Consider the following 22,739-nt stretch of genomic DNA (forward strand, 5'->3'; position numbering starts at 1 on the left):
TACAGCATCAATTACAAACTGTTTTCAGCTGCTAATCAAATGATCCACAGAATATCAATTACGTGCTAAAGAAATTCTCTACTAATCCCAAATAATTACATTCTTGAACTTTGCAATTTGTTCATCAACAATTTACTAAATCGAATGGGAAGGTAATATTCACAGAGAGTGTTTATTCACTTTGATTTGCAGGAAAGGAGGTGCCTGCCAGATTTCTTCTGGCAGTTAAAATAGACAACAGTTGACAGGAGTTTGCTCTAATCTTTGTTTATGACATCATTCATACTTGTATTTTGTCATCTAATTATAAACAGATAGTACAACAAATCCAGCTAAAAGGAAGACAAACTTTGGAGTCAGAACAACTTTTTGCTACACATCCAGTGGAGCTCAGGTACTATACCCACATAGATTAAAAAATCACAGTAAAAATAAGTGCAGAAAGATGGATATCTTGCTATTGACCTGTGCTTGCTGTTTTCCTGACCCTTCTGCCAGCTCAACACACTTTGCATAGTACTCATGCTTGTTCTACTAAAGAATAGGAACACCATGCTTAAAGCTCAAAAAGTACCTATAGCAAAAATGTACCATGAGGTGACAGATGTGAAATGAAGGACAGAAAAGAAATTGAGATCAAAACCATAAGAATAAACAAGAAGCAGATACTATTTTGCTGCTGTTCATTCATCATGAATGCACTCAAATTGTGAGGTATACCTGATACCAGGTATCAGGGAGAAGCAATAGTTAGAGGTTACCCTCTATAAAAAACATTCCTATCTTCTGCTAAGAACTAAGACAGTTTTTAAGAATCCTTCTGACCTTAGTGCTTTTTTCTAAGATTTATTCCTGGAAGAGTAGCAAAACTGCAGCCAGTTAGGAAGCACCAATCTGTATGACATGAGGCAAGAACAGTTCTGCTGTTTCACAGTCCTTATCTATGCTTTGTATTTATACATACAGCTCTTATACACAGACTTGCATGTGCCTGCACAGCCAGAGTTAGTGGTGACAATAAGAAATCTCCCTGTCAGGTACCACCCATCGACCACCTCTGATTTATGATGCTATCTAGCAAACAGACATTTGAGGGCAATGTATTTAAGGTTTGTGCATCATGTTTGTCTCTCAGTTCTCACTGAACCACAGAAATGAGCCACCATGCCCTGTTCAGTGCATAACATATCCTAACTGAAACACAGTAAGGATATCTGGAATCCTACACAGAGATGATCAGTTGTTGCCTTGACATCCTGGCTAGCAGAGAGTTTGGAAATACAATTTCTCATTTCAAGGGCAGTCTGAAATACAATTCAGCATGAAACAGATCCTAAATTTCTTTTAAGTGATTATACTTGCATATGCTGCTTTGGTCTCCAAAGCAGCAAAAGAAAATAATCACAATTCTTTTCATGCTTCTTGAAAGTTAATCAAAATGAGTCAGTATTTTCAGTGGCTTTTGATTTCTAAATAGATAATTTATTTATAAATATTTCAAGTATTCATTTTGAAGTTTTTCTTCCCTTTTCAGGACCAGCTGCTACTAAAGTTAATTGATAATTCACCCTAGTTAAAAGCTGAGGATGCTCTTACTTTATACAATTTTACAAAACTGTAAAATATGTGATCACTTAACATTTAAATTTATAAAGCTAATGTCCATCACTTTGTTTATTGATTATGTCACCTTTTTGCTTTGACCAATATTTATATTTCACTGAATTTAAAATTATTCTTCTCCTATCATGTGCCCCATCTCCATTTTCCAGCAAAAAGGGAAATGGAGAACAATATTAAAGAATGAGGCGCTGTATTGTATTAAGTCTAAAAAGAGGAGGGCTATCCTTCTTGACAGCAGCTAAGTCATTGCTCATTAGTAGCTTTTAACACATCATTCCAAGAATGACACAGATTTTTCAAGGGTCACTTACTCTCCTGAAATTTAGTCAGAGCTAAATTTAATGCATACCAGTTCACAAGCAGGAACACACTGAATGGTCAGTGTAGGAAAGCTCATTTTCTCCTCAGCTCTTTGACTCCTTTGTGTGGGCACTTAGCATTGCCTAGTAGTTGTGGCTTGTCTTGCTCTGTTTCTTTTTTCTTCATTCATAAGCCACAAAGAACAAGTTTACTGGTACACTAGTACTGAAAGCAAACTAAGATCTTCAGACTGAAAAAGGGGGGACTTATATCACATCTCATATTTACTTGCCCCAGGAAGGCAAAGCCAGCAGGTTGTTGTTAACCCTTCCACTTGGTAACGCTATTTGCATAGAGAGATCTTGCACAGCAAGCTGCTAGGGAGCATATTTCTCTTTACCCCAGAATGGTACCTTGGCATTAGTCCCACGGAGAATTGGCTGTGACAGCCTTCTTCAAGCTGAATGGATAATTGCTATCCTATGAGTGAGCTAAAGGAATAGTTTGAAGATGTTAAAAGCCTTCTGACATTTGGACCATTTGCACTACAAAAACAATGACACAAAATCTTTATTAAAATCCAGTGCATAATCTACAGCCCCGTGTCCCTACTGCATATACAACTGGAAAATGAAAGGCAGCCTGTTAAAGCAGTTCTTCTCTTTGAAGCTTATCTGTGCCTGTTGTGGGTCTCCACAGCTGTGCTTTTGTCTATCTGATTCCCAATATCCACACTTTGAATGTGGTATTTACAGGAGGTACTCCTCAGGATAACTTCACCAATGCTGTCACATTGTAGGGCAAAACTGTTGGATTCTGGTCTCACCCTTCCAAGCTCAGTCACTTGTGGTCTCAGCTACAACATCCTGCCCTCAGGTAATAGACAAGAACTTACCCTCAGGCACAGAGCAGCTCCTCATAAAAATCTCAAGAGTTTTCTTAAAAATCCTTCAAAAACCTCATCTCTCAAATGTATGTCTCAAAAATCTTGTCAACTGATGCCTTGGGGTCATGGGTATTATCTATCTTGCCGATCAGCACTGTTTTCCCATGTCTTACACTGTGTCACCTGGCTCTTGGAATGCCTTTGTTGTTTCTATCAGAACTAGTTCAACTCAGTTCCAATCTTGTGGCTAAGTTAATACCTGGAACAGGATGTGTATTTAACTGCTAACTTGCTGCTGCAGTGATTCAAGCTTCAATGACTCTTCCATCTTAAATTTGAATGGAACTGTTGCCCAGCTCTCATGTAATTAAGTGTTCTCATTATTTACACTCCACAAGCATGGGAGAGTTCTGTCTATAGCTGCAAAGGCTTGGCTTTCATAGATGCTTGATATAGGTAATGTTAGCCAAAAAAATAATTAAGTTCCTTGAGATTTCTAAGTGCAGGGGTCGTTCTGCTTTGACTAAACTCAGGTGGGTGGAAATCTTCAAAACCAATAGAGTAGCCCAACCTCTTCCTAATGATCTCCATGGAGGTCTCATCAGTGACACAACATGATGCCAAGGCTGAGCCCTTTCCAGAAACAAAAACTTCTTAGGACTTGCATGTGCTAGCAGAATTAGCATTTGCATTTTTATTTCTTTCAAGTCTTTTGCTGGGAGCAGTTTATTAGTGCTGTGGATTCATGTTTTGTCAGTACCTGGCATTCAAGTATAGCTGATCCTGCCTTGAATTTCAAGCTGGATTATTTCTCAATATTGATTTTTCATGGGCCCATGACATCTGTGTAGCAATTAAAGAAATAAATCAATCAGACAGCACATCTACCTCCTTAAATGTCTTCAAAGTGCTGCAGCTTAATCAGAGCAAAACCACAACCTGAAGTAGGGCCTTGTGTGCTTTTGTTCATCTGGGGTCTACAGCACCAAGCTGATACTTCCTCCTCACAGTCAGAAGTTGCTTTACTGTTATTGTACTAGTGTGAATTTGTATTTTAATAAACGCTCAAACCCACAGCTAATAAATTGTATCCTGTTACATCCCTGTGGACCAGCTCAGACACAGTAACTCTGCCTGGGAATTATTTCTGTCAAATTCAAGATAACAGCACTTTGTTTTGAACTACTTGTAAAGAAGCTAAATACTGGCAACCTGCTATTTCCATCAAGCAGAGAGCACTTAGATGGTTACTCCAACCCAGCTCATTTAGGGGAATCTTGAACTTGGTCACATAGCTGTGGAGGAGATGGGCACATAGACCAGTGGAACAGAGTCCTCAGTGCAAAAAATTTCTGCAGCATCATTTGCATTCTGGCTCACCTATCCTGAAAAGAAGACCGTGGAGTGGGGAAGGCAGTGCTGCTCCAGGGGCAATGCTTCCCTGCCTCATGGCATGGCCAGCTGGATTGCTAAACAACCCCAGCTGCAATATCCTCCAGCTCCCTGCTCAAGGGCAGACTGAAAACAGTGCCAGTGCCAGCTCAGTCAGCCTTGCAGTGGGAGGAGATGGGCAGTTGGCTGTGGTTCCAACAAATGTGATACTTATTCCTTTAATTATCTGGACTGTCATGCAACCCACCATGTTGCACCTGATTTCAAGAGCAAAACACAAACCACCATGTTGCACCTGATTTTGGGCAAATTTCAGACAGTGAGCGTACTTGAATGCACACAAATTTGTCCATGCAGTTCAAGGAAGAAAGATCCCAGAAATGGAAAGAGCCAGCTGCTGTCTGCAGCTACCTGATGGAAAGATACAGGGAAGATGAAATCAGACTTCTCTTGGAGATGGGTGGCACCAGGCCAACAGTCAATGGACGCTAGTGAAAACATAAGAAAATCCATTTAGATAGCAGAAAAAACATTTTTTACCTTGAAATTGAGCAAATGCCAACCAGGTATCCCTAGTTAAATGTAAAACAATTTAAATGCTAACCTCTGTTTTATTCAACAATGTATTGCATGGAAAGGCAAAATTTATTATTATTTAACTGTGTTTAAAGTAAAGACAGCGCACTCATTAGAGAACAGTGGCAATTCCAAGTAGACTTGTCACGACAGGAGTACTAACATGATTTACAAAGGACTCTGCAGTATCATCACCAGTAGTAATACTACTGAAATATTTCCATTTGAATAAGCATTTTTAAGGGAGGGAAAAAAGAAAAAAAAAAAGAAGAAAAAAGAAGGTTATTTTACTTACATTTCAAGATTCCAGAAATGCATTTTGGATAGAATCTTTCCCATCTAGTAGCTGTGAGGGCTTGAGTTTTCAAACTACTATGTGTATCTTAGTGTCCAGAATGAACACACAGAGGAAAAAACCAACCATTAATTTTCTTTGATGTGAAAAGGTATATTGGCATATACCAGTGCATATTATTGTGACAATTTTTGTGTATTTTTTAAACTGCTTTAGTTCTTTGCTTTGTAGTTATGAAACCACACTAGAAATAGCCTTATATATGCAGCTCCTGCTGTTTGAAACTGAATTAATTTAGTAAACTTTCTGTGAGTGTCATCTATTTTGCAGACTGAGACTGGGCAGAAACAATTTATTTCTGTAGCTGAGAGTTTATTTCTGTAGGAAAGATTGCAACATGGCAGGGAATCAGTCCTCCCTCTGTTGATGTGCACTCTGAATTAAAACAGAGTAGTACCAGCAGGTACAAACTGCTTGTGAAGGGACATGACGGGGCAAGAGCAGCATCTATACAGAAGGAAAACTGGCAACAGTGACTTTAATATGTATTCCTGATAACTGGGCACCTGCAGGTGATCAGCCTTGGCTTCTTGGCTTGGTTCAGCTCATCCATACCTCCCTTACTAGTTTTAATCCTTGCCAGTGTGTAGATCCAGGACTTCCTCTTTTTTTTTTCCTTTTTTTTTTTTCTTTTCTGTTTTAGATTGTGTTTGACTGTAGTTACAGGATTGTGTTTGACTGATCTCAGACTAGGACTGCACAAGAAATTTCCTGCCACAGCTGTACCATTGAGAATGTGAAACGGGTTAGTACAACAGATGAAGATATTACTGTATCTCCTAAATACCAACAAAATAGTCTGTCAAAAAAGAAAACAGTTTTTCCCACTAGGTGACAGAGGCATCGATGCAGCCAAAATCTGTACCTCTGCAAAACTTTATCCCCTCCACTTGCTCAGCTGACAAGTGATGGTAAATGGGATTTGACTTGTAGAATCATAGAATGGTTTGAATTGGAACAAACCTTAAGGATCCTGTATTTCAGTCCCCCTGCTAAGCCTTCCACTAGACCAGGTTAGACTTCAGATAAGGAGTGAGTTAACTCAGAACAGAATACCCTGAGTTAGAAGGGACCCCCAAGCATCATCGAGTCCAGCTTCTGGCCCTGCACAGCACCACCCCCAAGAGACACACTGAGTGTCCAAGAGCAGTGTCCAAATGCTTCTTGAGCTCTGGCAGGCTTGGTGCTGTGACCGCTGCCCTGGGGAGCCTGTTCCAGTGCCCAGCCACCCTCTGGATGAAGAACCCCTTTCTAATACCAAACTAAACCTCCGTGACACAACTTCAGGCCATTCCCTCAGGTCCTTCCTTCACCATCTTCGTTGCTCCTCCTTTGGACGCTCTCTAAAAACTTTATGTCCTGTACTGTGGCACCCAAAACTGTCCCCAGCACTCGAGGTGATGCCCCAGATTAGGGCAGAGCAGCACAATCCTCTCCCTTGCCCGGCTGGCCATGCTGTGCCTGATGCCCCCCGGGACAGGGTTGCTCTCCTGGCTGCCAGGGCACTGCTGGCTCGTCTTCAGCTTGCCACTGACCAGGACCCCCATGTCCCTTTCTGTGGCTCTGCCCTCCAGCCTCTCATCCCTCAAGGACGGCTGAAGCCAATTAGGCTGAACGCGCCTGACGCTGGATGCAGCAGAGACGAGGCTGGGGAGGTGTTTCCCAGGACGGGGAGCCCTGCAGGAAGGACGCGTCTCTTCCAGCCTTTCCCTCTCGCTGCTGGAGGAGCCGCGGCCCCACGAGGGGGCTCTGCCCGCCCGGGCACGGGCAGCGCCAGCCCTTCCAGCGAGCAGCTCCCAAATCCCGGGCTGGGGCTGCCGTGCCAGCACCTCCCACGTGCCAGGGTGTCTAAAGCAGTCTCGGTTTCAGAGTGTTAAACTGGTATCGTTGTAGGAATGAACAGGATAACCAGAATAGGAGTTCCCTCCAAGGGCACGACTGATAGCTACCACATGATCTAACTGCGCCTGGAATATGTACAAATAAATGGTAACAAGGAAATTATTTGTATGCCTTGTTCCTACTCAATTTCCCCCAACCTGAGACACTCGTAGCTGCAATAGTTTAAGAAAGTTTTTGTGACTCAATCAAGAGAAATCCCACCAGGAGAAAAATACCATCTTTCTGCACACAGTAAACACAGTAAAGGGGAAGGGGCATTTAAACAGCACATACTGGCCAAGATAGGACAGCTCAGTTTGACCTCTTTGTATCTTTTAATACAACCTTCATTAAAATTCTAAAAATAACTGTGTTATGGCAATCACAAAAGTATAAAGAAACTATATATTCCAGGTCAAGATGAGATTCGTCCCCAAAATGCATGAGAAAAATCAAATGATGAGATCATTTAAATGCCATTGTACATATCCCCTGCAACAACACCCTGGTCAGACAGGTAACAGCAGCTGTTCAAGGCACAGTGCTTGACTGCTCACTGCTGTTAGAGGATTATGAGCACAAAAAGAAATAAAGGTGTAAACAGCGAGAGCAACAGCAACATAGGGGGACGATGCACAGAAACAGCAGTGACAACTTCAGCTGTCAGCAGGGTTGCTCTCCTTCCCCTGGCACTGGGCTCACATCACCACCATGATGTCTTCCAGCGGCTTCCGTGTCAGCGCAGGCACGGTGGCATCTTTCCTGGGATAGCCAACGGGGAGCAGCAGCAGGAGCTTCTCGTTCGCTGGCCGCTGGAGCAGCACCCGCAGCTGGGGGCCGCAGTTCAGCGGGGTGGAGGTCACTGTGTACAGACCCGCGTTCTGCAGCAAGACACACGGCAACAGAGAGACAGAGGTCTGTGCTCTTTTTGTGGTAGTGGCTGTTCCCACCACACCTGTACACATCCTTCTGTCAGCTAGCCCAGAAATGCTGCTTTGTCAGACCTGCTGCAGCCTTTAGAACACCTGATTTACTAACAGCCTCAGGGGCACCATGAAAGATGCCTGCTCTGCTTTCACAGAAGTGGAGCATTTCTCCACCACAGCAGCAGCACAGTCTGCGTGCCATGTCTGTGTGCTGTGGAGCCAGAGCCTGCCTGCTGTGCCAGTGTGATGGGGAACACATGGCCACAGGGAAGCTGAGAGGCAGTAGTGGGGATACGATTGGAAAGTCATCCCATGGTGCTGGTGGTTGGACTAGATGGTCTTGAAACATCCATTCCAAACCAAACTATTCCCTGATTCTACAATCTGGCTCATACAGAGAACTATTTCGGTTCTTGCCTCCATACAGCTGGCAGGAAGCTGCCTTACAGCCTTGTGAACACACGAGCTCCTCCTCAAGAGCTGCACCTCGCAGGGAGAGGGGACACAGGCTCTGCCTCAGAAGTTGTCACAGGAGTCTGTTGGCATCTCTCACACTGGCCATTGTTATGGATTACATCAGAATCCCAAAATAAGTCTGTGTATCACTCTTCCTCTCATTCAAAACATCAAAAAAACCCTAAAAAATCTGGGCAAACAATAAAGAGCTGACATCATCCAAGGTGTGATCACACAGCTGAGTCACTTCCTGAGAGCTGCACTTGTGGATTTCAGTCTCTCTGTGTACCTAATGCAAGCATTTTGGGAGGCTTTGAGACACAAGTCAGCCACGGAGAGGTGCCCAGGAAATGCACCTGTCATGTTTAGTAATCTCTACGATCTTCTCAAGAGGAGAAGAGCTAACAGTGATGGTGCTGAATGGTGCCTGAGGAGCAGCAATGCATGAAAGAAAGTGTCATTCAAAACAGAATGGAGGAGAAATGGCAGTGCCTGGTAGGAAGTTGGCCTAATATAAGAGGAGGCACCTTGCTGTTATCTTGCTGACAGGCCAGGTTAACTATAAGAATTGCTTCTCTATTTAACACTTGTGTGAGTACATCAGGTACAAGAAGCAGAACTGAGCTCTGAGAAACCACTGAGAAAATCTTACTGGCTGGTGTCAAACATGCTGAGCTTTAGAGATCAGTGCACTTTCAGAAACGCCTCAGAAAGACTGATTGAAATAGTACAACGTGTTCTGTGGAATATGTCCCTCATTTTTTTTTCAGCATTGTATACTAAAAGTGGTTTGGTGTCAAGCTGTTTTGTAGGGATTACTGAAAAGAAGGGGCCAGTGTGGCACCACACAGTCGTGCTTGAGTAGTCTGAAGAGCCTGTCAGCCCTGTTAGCATAAGGCAGAAACCACAGGGGCTGAAGCCTGTGCCGAGAAAAGAGTGACAACTCTGGAAGCTACATTATATTTTTCTTCCTGTTAACCAGTACTGAGGATAGGAATCACCTTCTCAGATGCAGACCTGTGTAGAATAACATTAAAACTCAAAACTAGGACATATTGCTGGGAATTGGAGTAATCCAGGAGATTAAAAATGTTAAAATCTAAACTGAGTTCCACCCTCATTTGGGCAGAACAGTCCTGGTAGGTAATCCAAATTAATATATGGACTCACAGTATGTTGGTTCTGTCAACGTACCTGCAGTGCAGCAAGCAGGATACCACAGGCAATGGAAACACTGATTTCATTGTAGTAGTGGGTCTTCTTTTTGCCATTTGGAAGCCGCCCATACACCTGCTTGAAAATGAGGATCAGATACGGAGCAGTGTCCAAGTACTCTTTGATCCAATTCGTTCTGCAAAAGAATGTTTAAGACATTTATTTTGCAACCTTTACACTTTCCTGTAAGTTACATTTACTGTCTGCAAAGTGGCACTAAAGGTACATGACAATTAAAGCAGCAGGCTAAACCTTAGAACATTTACTGCAAAGGATTAAGTATTATCAACTTAAATAGAAACATTTCAGAAAGGGAAAAAAGCTGGAAGAGAGTTCTCAGTTTTAACAGATTTGGCAGAGGAGCTGATGTGCTCACTCTGAAGAGTGGAATTGCATACAAATAAGAGATAGCTCTTGACCTCTTATCTATGAACTGGCCTCATGAGCATTTGCCTTTGTGATTATTTAATTCCTGGAATTTTGCAGATTTGCCTGTTACCAGCAGTACCAACTTTTTTGTCATTGCAGGAAAGCCTGCTGTCAGAAAAGTTCAAAACTCTTTTGCCTAAGGTCTAAACCTAAATATATTCTTCCAATGGCAAAAATTGCTTTTCTGTTCCTGGGTATTTCATCCCTGTTACAATTCATTTGGTTCCCAATTTCTTAAATCACAATTGTGATATAGGATTTAGACAAAAAAATGAGTGCTTTCTACTGTTGTCACTCAAAACATAAGAACCTCTGACAGTTGTTTGCATAGCACATAAATTTGCATAGCACCTGAGCACCCGAAAAATAGCAATATAATCAAACAAGCAGGGCAAGTCAACCCTACAAAGCTTTGTGCACATGCTCCATTTGACAAGCCAGGCTCAGTAGACATCTTCCCATTGTGTGGAGTTAAGCAAGTCAGTCAGACTTGGGAGGGCATTTTGAACAATTAAACATTGCATAATTCAGCACTTGGATAGAGACAGGCCTTGGGGCTTCCTCAGTTGGTAGCAAAGCTTCCAGTGACTTTGGGAGCTTGACTGTTTGGCAAACAACAGAAAAAGTCTGGGACAAGAGTTTCAGCCGCAGAGGTTACGTAGGAAAAAATAATGATGGAGCCAAGTGCTTGGAAAACTTTCAAAATAGAGAGCATGTAATCCCTTTTACTGGAAGCAATTTTATGAACCAGCCACCAAGGCACAGTTCTACATATATTTAGAAGTTTTTGTTTCCAAACAGAGATTTTAGAAAAACATTAAAAGTGAGAGGGAGGAAGAAATAGAAAATTATAGAAGTCTTTCCTACATTGAAACAACAGCTATCTTCACACCCCTTAGGTAATTGACTTTTCATACCTCAATCTTTTCAGGTCATTTACCCATCTGTCTCCCATCCTTTTTTTGTAGTTGATTTCCTCTTCTTCTTCTACAATTTCACGAATCTTATGTTTTAAATATGGATCTTGCACTACCACAAAGGTCCAGGGCTCAGTGTGTGCTCCACTAGGTGAAGTACCTTCATACAAAACCAAGGAAAAATAAAAACCCAGGAAGGAGGGTGGGCAGTGAGAGGTATCAGCTCTTTCTTGTGAGCTTTTAGGCTGACCAAGCGAGCAATAGGAAAGCAAATGGATGAGATGGGAAGAAAAGTACTAAGTTCTGGCATTAATTCTGTTAATTTCTTTCTCAAAGAATGTGAAATCCCATTGAAGAACAGAGGTTAGTCCTTTCATACTGCCATCTTACAGGAAGCCAGTGTTAAGGATTTGTAAAAAATTCCTTTTTTGGTGGTTCTTATGATGAGGCAGTAATATGGTGCAATATATCCGAATGCAGTAATGTTATTACAAAGTGCTGTACCAAAAGCAGAGCTCTGTCCAAATACACAGCCAACTCTGACACGTGGTTTTAGCTAAAGGAAGAAAACAATGGCTTTCAGGAAAACAAGGCTGAGTGATCCCCGGCAGGAACCTGTTGCTGACTGACAAAGATAAGGAGCTGTGCAGCACACACATCTGCCATAGAGCATACAGGTTTGAGTTTGTTGTCCCAAAGACAGCTGGTGTTCATAGGTGTGGACATATATATGATATATATTATATATATATATATATTTAATAGATATTATCTATATTAATTCTGTACTTGTTCACCCACCAACATCACTGGAGAAATATTTTAACTGCCTAGAGGTTAAAAGCCAAAAGCTGAAGAATATATATCTGCACAGGTTCACAGATATATAGATTAAGAAGACTGTTTAGATCTCTCTGGTCCCTCATACACATTTAAAAATATTTGAAGAACTTGAATGTACACAATACTAAGGACTGGTTTTAGTTCAAGAAACACTAAATAAGCAGCTTGAACTCATCTAGATATATGAAAATGTTTTTTATTGTGAACCTTGTCTCACCTCAGATTTGCGTAAAAACTGATGGCATTCATGCTTCCTTTTGTTTTCTTTTTCTCTACACAGCCCAAAGCTTTCAGGGTTACTAAGTACTTCATCTGCACGCCAGGCTTGTTTGCTTTGCTGCATTTGCCAAAACATGCTCAGTGTTTTAATGATGCCTAGTTAATTAGAGGGAGATGGAGAGTCTTTACAGTGCAGTAACAAAGCTGCTTACAGTTCTTAAAGGGAAAATAATGCACCTCAAATGTGGAGATTCTTTAGATTATTAACCCTGCTAAAGGCTACTGAACTTTTCTCTAAGGCAGCTTGGGAATATTCTCTATAGTAGCAGCAGCTGGCTCACAGAATAAGAGAAATCACGACAATCAAAACCACTCCTGGCTGAAGTCGATGTTAGTTACGCAGAGATGAGATTTGGCCAGGACATGACAGTAATGATTTGAAATACATAAAATCTCAACAACAACAACAACAAAGGGAATCCATTTCTGATATTCAGTCAAATAACTCTATTAGAGTCCTCAGCATAACACTCCAATCGTATGCAACAGGGGTCTAGCACTAATGTTGGAAGGACTGGAAAAGGTTTTTTAGACTGAAATTCTTTCCCTTTATTAAGCACCAACCATTTATGCCAACGTATATTCAATATGAACGGAATATTTTGCATGGCTGAGACAATTTAATCTATTTGTTTGTAGAGGGACCCCAAAACGCAAAACCCACACATGATAAATATCATTATAATGCATTAAATTTTAGAGCATGTGAAGTACATATGGCTTGACATTTTTGAGAAAACACCTCAATATTTCTATTTGAAAGATATCTTGGTAAACCATGCATAAATTTAATTTTAAATAACATCTTTTATAAGTTGAAAATTAAGTTTTTTGTTTCATGCTGTTGAAATGCCCTTCTTCCCTTATGAGTGAACTGCAATTACAGAGAAGTTGGGAGACTCCAAATGAGTCTCTGACATACAGTTGTTCAAGCTGAGTACTTTCCAATCAATCAATGGGTGCTAATTCATTCCAGCTACAGGTGAATCTAGGAAAACCACAAGCAAAATTCCAGTTCCCTTGGCTTTTCCACACCACCTTTTACACCACAGTTACAGAGTTGAACAGCGGTGCTGGTCCTTTATTTTTCCCCCAGCCCTTGAACCACTCAGTACCTACCTGCTGTTCTGATGACATTATCAATGACCTCCCTGGGGACTGGCTCATCACTGAGAAACCTGACAGATCGTCTCTTATTTAGAAGCTCATAGAATGTCTGTGACCTCTTGATCATTTCAGCCTCAGAGTAGCGCTCGCCAGCGAAGGGGACATGGGCAACATTTTCTTCAAGTCCTTGCCACTCTTCCTCACCCTCTGCAAGAAAATACAGGTGGTTAGAGGTTTTTTTTGCTGGAGAATGCTGTTGATATCCTTGGCATTCACACTGTAAGGCACCTTGTCCTGCACTGGCATACACTCTGGTAAGGCAAAGTCTGAGGTTCCAGTTGACACAACCCATGGATCCCCAGCTCCAGCTACTGAATAAACACCTTGTTTGAATACCAAGAGGCAGGAGGGTCCTGACCTGCTCTAGCAAGTGTGATCCACAACGAAGTCATTGCCTTCTCCGCTTCAGCCTGAAAGCCTGCCTGCAAAAATGGGTTACAAGCTGAAACAGCTCTGAAAAAGTGGACAGGCTTCCAGCCCAATTTTCTCAGCAAGTAAATGTGAACATGTGTGTTCCTTCTTGAGCTGTTTAATAAGGAAAAAAAATCAATTAAATTATTGAAGTTAAGGAGAGAGCTTAACTACCAATATGTGTAAAATCTCCTCTGAAGAGCTGAATGTCAACTTCTTCCATATTCATGTTTCATAGCAGAAACATTGCAAGCTTTGGCTCCGCAGAAATGTGACTTTGTGGTTAAGCTCTTTGGTTTCCCGATACTTTCAGCATAAGAGGAAATGGATGTCAGGCATCTATATTTAGGATAACAACATATCAAATGTAGGATATTGTGTTTCTTGGCTTTAATTTAAAAACTCAAAATGATTCTCCATTTCAATGAAATCTGTTTATATCACAAAATGAATATTCTGTTGTCTCTGAGGCCTCTTTCTCCCCCATATTCCTAGAATCAGCATGGACAGCATTTTTTGCAGCTAAGATGTGGAAGTTAAAGCTATTTAAATGCTACATTTTGACTAGTCAATAGTACTGGGCAATCTGCTACAGAGAGCTGAGTCAGGAAAAAAATTCCAGTTCTTTTTCTGCTGCTATTAGGCTATTATTCCCAAATCATAGCAATCTCCAGCACAAATTCAAACAGCAATTACTTCTGTGTTTTAGTAGTATGCAGTTGCCTTAGAGACCAGGCTGGTCTTTTGTTCATTTTAAAAGCAGTGAAATATTCACGTGTGGCTCAGCCTGCACAAAGGGGCAAAATAAATCCAGTTTCATAAATTCAATCTAAACTGAATGGTTCTGGTCCCCAAACCACCATCATTTCATTTTGTGTACAAAGAATTCACCCTGAGAATTTGTTTTGTTTAACATTTCATGCCTATGTTAAGCGCTCTTGGTCATAGTCTGCAAGGACCTGGCTCTGGGTTAAAGGAAAGCAGTGAGCCCTGGTAAAAATTATTTTAGTGATCATCTTGTGCATGCTCAAAAAGTAAAAGGGTGCCTCTTGGTAATGTTCCCTGTGTGATTTACACTTGGTAAAATAGTGAGTGCTTGCTTGTTTAGTGCTGTGGGGGGGTTTTCCTGTGTAAGTAGAAGAAAAGTGAAGCTGCTGTTTGGTCAAGAAATCTCAACTTAATAATAAGGTGAAAAAAGAAATGTACTTTCAGAGATTTTGAACATGGGACAAAGGTTACAGGGCCAATGAGAATGGAAAACCTCAATACACTCAACGTGGGAATACTGGCTGAAGCAGAAAAACCTGGAAGTGCAGGAACTGACACACAAAACCAAAACTCTCCTGGCAAATTTATTTTCTTAAAATAAATTAATCTATTATATATTCTTTTCCATCATGTGTCTACCATTCTTTCTTAGCAGTTAACATGATCCATATGCTAACTTTAAATCATTATCAGCACCATCTGTTTGGTGCATGCACTCTATATCTCTAATTGCTGTGTTTAGACACACTCCTGTTTGTACAGTCACGTTACACAATAACACAAGTGTCTTGTTTATACCTCTTTGTATTCCACCACTTGATGGACAACAGACATCCTGCTAGTAAGGCTTTTACCTTGTTAGCCACATTCTCAAGATTGCCATCAATTCCATCAATTGCCATTTACAGTAGTCATCAAGCTTCCTGCTTTTTAAGTAAATCTGGAATGGTTTTGGCTCACACATCCCAAATGGAATCTCATTTTAAAAGTACATTTTTCTATCTCTATCAGAAATTCCTCTGTGGATACATTTTTGGATGATAACTATGTTCTTCCCAGCAGTCCATATGGGAGGTTATAATCAGCCTGCAAATCAAGTAATAAATTCTACCTCAGTTTGAAGCAGGAGTTCTTAATTAAAAACTCATACTGAGAACAGTAAGTTGTCATTTCACTTCTGTTGGCCACTTATTTTACCTACACTGACACTTTTCTGTGTTGCTGGCTTCCAGTTGTATGTCATTAAGACATTTCACTTTTACTCTCCATGCTTTTATGCCAAGACCACTAGATAATATTAACAATTGATCCTGAGACTGATCCTTGAGAAACCCCAGTCAAGACTACTGCATTTGCTTTCCAAACAAGTTTCTTCTCTAGAGAATTGCTTCCTGAGCATACAATTCCTCTCTAACTCTCTTTTCCAGTGTAAAGACATGATGCATAGGAAAAAAATTCAATGTATGTAAAGAAAGTTTTCACATCTTTAGTCTTAAATGCTGGGTAACTGACCCTGTGGGTTCTTTATCTGATTAATGGCAGACTGCTGCAAAATGGGCCACTACAGGAATCCCAGTAGTGAATCCAGCCCTGAACTGAGTGTGACTAATAGGGAACTAAAAGAGATGGATTACCCTACTAGTGGGTTATAAATAGTGCTTAGCAGGCTGATCCTGGAAACCTCAAGGGTGGGTCAGGGATCTTAAGCAAAAGTAGTACCAAGTTGAAGAGGCACAGACCCTGGAAAAAATAACCCAGCATCAAAATATTGTGAAAATTACCTCAACTGGAATATAGTTGCTGAAGGTTTCTTACAATCTTAGGGTAAATAGAGTGGCTATTATATAAAGAGAAAAGCTAGTATAAGAAAAGCTGAGAGGTAAAATGGTTGCAATCCATAAACCACAGGAGAGTATGTGCCAGGGCTAGAAGAGAATCCTTTGAAATCAAGAGGATGGAACAGATTAAATAGATATACAGTAGTATTAGCAGTAGGCAGAAAGGTAGAGGAGGGTTTTTAACCCTATCCTAAGAAATTCTGCACCAGCCTTTTAGCAAGGTTAAATAAAAGGGGTCACAAAGTCCAGTTTTCATGTTCATTCAGCTGATGACAAGGGCTGGATGTATTTGCAGCAGCAGGAAGATACACACAGTAATGCATTGTGTCCATCTAAGTCCTGTGTTCCTAAATGATACAAAATATGAACTGTCACTGAAAAGGAGGTTTAAATTGCTACTGCCTCATCCATGTCAGTAGTAGTATTATTAAGATGGGTTATTATTAAATGGGAAGTTTTTGAAACTGGGGAGAGGAGAATGCTTTTAAGTGGGACAGGTCTATTTCAAGGAGTATCACAAGCAAGAAGCAGAGCATTTTCAGGAGGAATGGAACATTTGGGACTTTGTGTTGTTTTGTAGTCCTTAAGTAGAGTGTATCATCAGTGTCCTTGCCAATCCACAGCATAACAATCTCTCATTCTGGATCTTAATATAAATGAAGGAAAAAGTTAATAATATAAATGAAGAAAAAGGTTATGGGATAGATGGGTGTGCAAAGAAATCTGAAGTAATGCCAGTTAAAGCATTAAACAAATGGACTGAGTGCTTTGCACTTAACAAAAGAACTGGGTTCCTGGCTGCCATGAGAAACATCCATCTCCTCAGCTGTGGAAAACACAACACAGACAAGCTCAGGAGCACTTAGCCCTCACCATTCCACACTTCGCTGCCAATAAGTGACCCTACTGAGTCTGCCCAAGCAGTTCAGCTCCTTGCACCGAATGCTCTGCTGCTCAAAGGCATGTCTTTCTCATGGGAAACATCCCTGAGGGCTCCACTGCAGGGAAGGCTCGTGGGGCCACAAGTGAGGTCAATGCTTTTCTGTTTTTCTGGCTGAGTGCTTCACTCTCTCAGCAAATAGACCTTGCTTTGGTCAGGGACATGAATCAAAAGACTTGGTCTTCAGCTGCACCTTCCTGTTCAGGGGGCTGCTGAAAATTCAGCTTGTTCACATGGGGCAACCTTAGATTCTCGCTTTAGAACAGGCCTTAAGAATGTCACCTTCATGTTACCTAACTCAAATTCTCTTCAGAGGAACTGAAGAGAATCTTTAAACACAAGCCAGCCAGAGACGCTTAAGTAGAACTGAGCTTGTCTGATAAAGTAAGATACATTAATAAAATAACAGAATTTACACAGCAGGTATTCTTTAGTATTTTAAAAAAATCTCTTTACATCCATGTTTCCATTTCAGCACCTAGTGCAGTCAGTGAAAATTTTAACACTGACAACAAGGTTAACATGTTTTGATCCTTAATTAAGGCTCTAGCAAAGCAGCAGATCCTTACTAACTCTTTTTCTTCTCCTTGCTACTCTTCTCATTTAGGCTGGGCTGAAGAAAAATTTACCTTTTAATATTTCTAGAGATAAAAGACACAACTATTTTACAAAGAAATTGCTTTGAATCACACACCACTAAGGGAAAGGTCATTATTTGTTACTAAAAGAAAAAGAGCAAGAAAATTTAATATTGGGTGACATGGTATATTGAGAAAGGTTTTATTTAAAAGTAAATAAAACTTAGTAGGTAAATAAAACTTAGCAACAGTACCAACATGTTTATCTGTCAAAAAATTTTTGCAAGCAATTTTTTTCTGCAACAAAAACTAGTACAATTTTGAATTTAGAGCGTGAATAACAGGGGAAACAACTAACACATAAAAGACCAAAATTTTGTATATGGAGCTACAGCAGTGAGGCTCCTTGATAAGAGCTAATAGGCTTGTTTATGCAAAGGATCTAAATTTTTTAACTGATAGAAACAGCTATAGTCAAAGATGATAATTCATAGATTATCATTTTAACTACCCACAGGAATTCTAATTTGCAGCAATTTAACTGAAGTAGTAAGTCATTAATGACAAAGAGATTATGGAAAAATTTTTTACAGAATCTATTTTGCATTGAACAATCAGGTGAAGTGATTTGTAAAGAAATTTTATATATTTGGAATATAGTCAACAGGGTTTAAACCTTTCTTGGTATCAGCTCTTTTCAGAAACTGATAAACAACACTAACTCAAAGTACGCTGAACACTGAGAAAAGAGCTAAATTAGTTCTTAGAAATAGGTCTATATGCAGAAGGACACTGTAACTTTTAAGATTCCTAGAAGCAGACTGGGGGAAGTGCTATTATGGGGGAAAAAATAACCCAGACAGACCCCTCAACAAGTCTTTGAAAACAGTTTGAGGGACAAAAAAGAATAAAAAAAAAAAAGAGCTGCATTAACTACTACTTTAAAAAACTGATAGGAAAAGAACTCTGTAGATTTTTATTTTACAAAGAAATAAAGTGAGTTTATGGAGGATAGTTAGGAAGTAAGAAGAAGGAAGGGTACATTTTTAGCTTAGACTTTTGTCCAAGCTGTGAATCAGAAAAAGCTAATGAAAATAAAGGACATTCTGTATGGGTTCAAATAGGCAGCTGAGTGACCAGATTATCACCACCACCACATTTTGTTCTTGATCAACACAGCTCCCAAAAAAGCTGTCATTGACATTCTCAGAAGCCACAGATGGAGGACCTTTGTAAAAACAGTGATAAACCCATTTCCAACTTTTTAGCTGTGCTGAGACCAAACATGTACCACTGAGTGATAAAGTGGGATTACTTGCAGGTAGAAACATCTGCTCAGGCCTTCCCTTGCTCACACTAATAAGACCTGGGAAGAGTCTGTGGGGAATTCAGCAGGATCTCCTCTCTTTCCTCACACTGTCCCTAGAGTCCCTCATAGGTCTGAGATGTGCTGTACAGAGGAACAGACAGGAGTCTCTAAGAATATATTTTATATATATATATTTTTTGCACTCTGATTTTTGGGAATAGAAATTTACACCAAGAGTGACATGACATGAGGTCTGCCTCCCTGGCTGGGAGCTGACAAGCTCAGGGCACAGCAGCAGTGTTGCACTGAGCATTGCTGCCACTGTGGAGAAGTCCTGAAGTCTGCACCTCCTTTATTCATATCAGCAGATAAAATTCAAACAACAAAAGTGTTTGGGATAAGATTTTTCTTACCTTCTTCTTCTAAGGGATGGTCAGTGCCATCTTTTAAATCTTCATCCACCCACGGGCGAGATGGATGCTTGCTTTTAGTGTCATGTTTTTCCTTCTCTCCACTTGTCTTCTTCATTATTACCCCAATCAAAACACATATAATGGCTATAAATACTGGTGTGAGGGAAGAAAAGAGAGCCATAACTATGGAAATGTGGAGCCTTTCTTCCACGTTCAATAGTTTCTCATGAAAAGGAGAGGCTGAAAGGGGAAGAGCAGCAAAGCAGTAAGCAAAAAGGGGTGGACTCAAGGTTCAGTCCTCTACCCTATCTTGCTTCTACTTTTCAGACACCGCCCCCACAATCTCATCTGTGATGGGCTCCTGCTGTTAATAAATAACCCCTGCAGTTAAAAAACCTCCAGACCCAGGTTTATATATTTTCTGAGGGGAAACATCTTACAAACAGCAAGCAGAGGCACTGCCCATACATAAATGCTGTCCAGTGCAAAATAAATTTAAAAGCTCCAAGGTAGTTTCAAACTCCAGACTCCTATTTTTATTGTTATGGCCATCCCAGTAATCATCCTTGTAACAGTGATTATGAGAAGAGCCAAGTGGGAATATGACTTTTAAAAACTAATGATCCCTCTTCAATGTTTAACTCATAAAATTAACATTTTACATGTGTCCTAGGAATTCAGAATATCACCAATCACAAATCAGTTTGCAGCACCACCCTCAGCTATGTCAATGGGTCGATAGAACAGATAAATAAAGGGGCAGCATTGCCTCTCTATAAAGTGTGAGTGAGACAATTCACAGAGCTGTGTATTCATCCTGGCTGTTCTGGGGGAACTGACAGGAAGAATTCAAGGAATCAAAGTAAAAAAGATGTGAGGGCTGCAGTGAATTTAAAAGGCATGCTTCAGCATCCTATCAAAGATTAAAAACCAATAGGATCCTGGTATAATCCAATAATGGTCAATGTCTAAATGCTTAACCCATTTTTACCTCAGCCAGCTGCTTGGGAACTGCATTAACACAGCAACGCTGATTTGCTGTCTTTGTCTGGGGCTGTTGGGACATACTGGATAATGAAATGTCAGATGGCAGTGGGTGCTGAGGGCTGTGCTGGAGAGCAGGGTGTAGGAGTGCTCTCTATATGCAGTCCCCAGTGTCCATCAGCTCTCCTTAGAACCTGCCAAGCACCATCTTTGCCAAGCCTTATCCCATGGCATACAGGGCCATTCTGATGTCCTGGAATTTATGGCAAGATAATCCACATTTTGATTAAGCCCTCCCAAGATAAATGGGAGCAGTTGCGAGTGTAGCCATACCAGGAGATGGAGAGTCCCAGCTGGCACCTGCAGGGGGTCATTGCAGCCCCCTTTCCTCAACATGGAAACCCGGACACAAAGGGGAGAGAGAATTTGGGGCATGCACAGGTTCCCTCCTGACAGGTTCTCAGTCCATGCCCTGCCACTCATGCCTCTCACCCCGCCAGTTCTGCAGCACTGGGCACACCCTCACTGCTCCCATTTGGCACTGTACCCCCAAGGGCTCCCTACCTTACACTGCCCCAGCAGATACTGCCAGCTGCCTTGAGCACTGGTCTGTGCGTTGGGAAGCACAGATTAGTGGCCAGGTTGCTGCTCAAGAAGAGGAATGTGTGACCACACTGGCTGGCCACACACAATGATTGTCTGGCTGACAGTGCAGACCTGTATCCTCTGTTAATACAAGCTCCTTGTGTTAAAAGGGCAAGGTCAAGTGAATTGCACAGCTGTGCACATATTATATTGTCCAAACGTGCTTAGAGGCAAAATGAAACTGCCTCAAGGCTTGTACCCAGGCTGAGCTTTCTCAGCTGCCCAGCTCAGATACAGAATAAATACTTTACTGCAGTTCCACTGCATCCTACTCCAACACACAAGCCCCCAGTTCCTGTACATACCAGTCCTTATGGGCAGTATTTGGGATCTGTGTAAGAAGGGTGGCCCCAGTACCAGCCAAGGGATTGCACAAATCCATCAGAGATGTAATAAAGAGGACATGAGAAAGTTGTGGTTTGTTTCCTAATTTAATCTAATACAGTAAAGTTGGCAATAAACCTCCATTTACCTCTGCTAAGAGGACAATTTTCTTGAAAATTCAAGCCATGAATTTTGTCTTTCCTACTCTCCATTCAATTTGTGACTTGGTTCATGTTCTTGGGTCACTGATTTGGGCTGCATGTATAAAAAGTCCCCAAATCAGTACACTTTATAGGAATAGAAACAATTATCATGTGGGGAAAAAAGAAAATATGTAAATTTATCCTCTCTCTCCATGATTGAGAGTAGATATTTAAACTCATTTGTCCCACCTGCTGGCTGTCCAGTCATGGGGAGAGGTACTTTACCTAATCCCAATTAGAAACATGAAATTAATTCATGAGAATAGAGAACGAACCTGCAATTTCGTCGGACACATTTTCAACAGCCTACTCTGTGGCAAGGGAGGAAAACAGAATGTGGTCTGAATGGCACTGACTGTTTCTCCCACAGGGAATGTATTAACCTTGATTATTCACATACACGTAAATTAGGATCTGGATGCTCTGCAGCTGAGAATCCATCCTATGAAGAGACAGGTCTGTGCTGAGAGAGAGAGAGAAGCAATACAGAAGGGTGAATTATGTTGTTTAAAATAACTACCTCTATTTGCAATGCTGGAAACTTTGTAATAGCTCACTGCTCCAGAATAACTTTGACTTCCTTTCAGGTGATATTAATTTTTCTTTTGTAGAACAGAGAAAGAAAGAAAGTTAAATAAAAGTCACTTTGGTAGTAACTTAAGCAAAATCTATGTGGTGTTACATATTGAAAATTGTTGGGTTGCATTTCAACCCCAGCCTACCTTGTTTTAATTAAAACCTGAAATAGTTTAAATAAGTTTATATTGTGAGCACTTAAAACAGAAACATGGTGGTGTCTTGAGGAACTGGGGGAAGGGGTGGGTGGAAGCAGTTAATTTTGTACAGTAACTTTCTATCAGTTTTTCTGTTAAATTTTTTCAATCCAAGCTCTATAGAAATGTGATTAATGTTATGGCAAATTCAAGAAAACTTATTACAATAATTTCTTCTGCTCTACAGTAAACCCTAAAAACTAGCAGCTGAATTTTTGGGGGTTTTTTGAGTCTCAAAAAAGTCAGGAGAAATGTTACAAATAATCCTACTCTTAGAAATTAATGGAGTTTTTCTGACAAACATGGAA

General features: G+C 40.8%; 1 protein-coding gene across 1 annotated transcript; it reads right to left on the reverse strand.

Moving 5' to 3' along the window:
* Window positions 1-7,711: 7,711 nt before the first annotated feature.
* Window positions 7,712-21,642, reverse strand: IYD (iodotyrosine deiodinase). The gene is given in 6 exon segments (XM_054280443.1): window positions 7,712-7,894; window positions 9,590-9,746; window positions 10,957-11,116; window positions 13,198-13,392; window positions 19,503-19,742; window positions 21,594-21,642. Coding segments are annotated over 6 exon segments (984 nt in total).
* Between the last annotated feature and the right edge of the window lie 1,097 nt (window positions 21,643-22,739).

The sequence above is a fragment of the Melozone crissalis genome, unplaced genomic scaffold (genome assembly GCF_028551555.1).
Source record: "Melozone crissalis strain CALT ecotype California unplaced genomic scaffold, PUWL_Pcris_2 ptg000027l_1, whole genome shotgun sequence".
In the NCBI taxonomy this organism is placed as follows: Eukaryota; Metazoa; Chordata; class Aves; order Passeriformes; family Passerellidae; genus Melozone; species Melozone crissalis.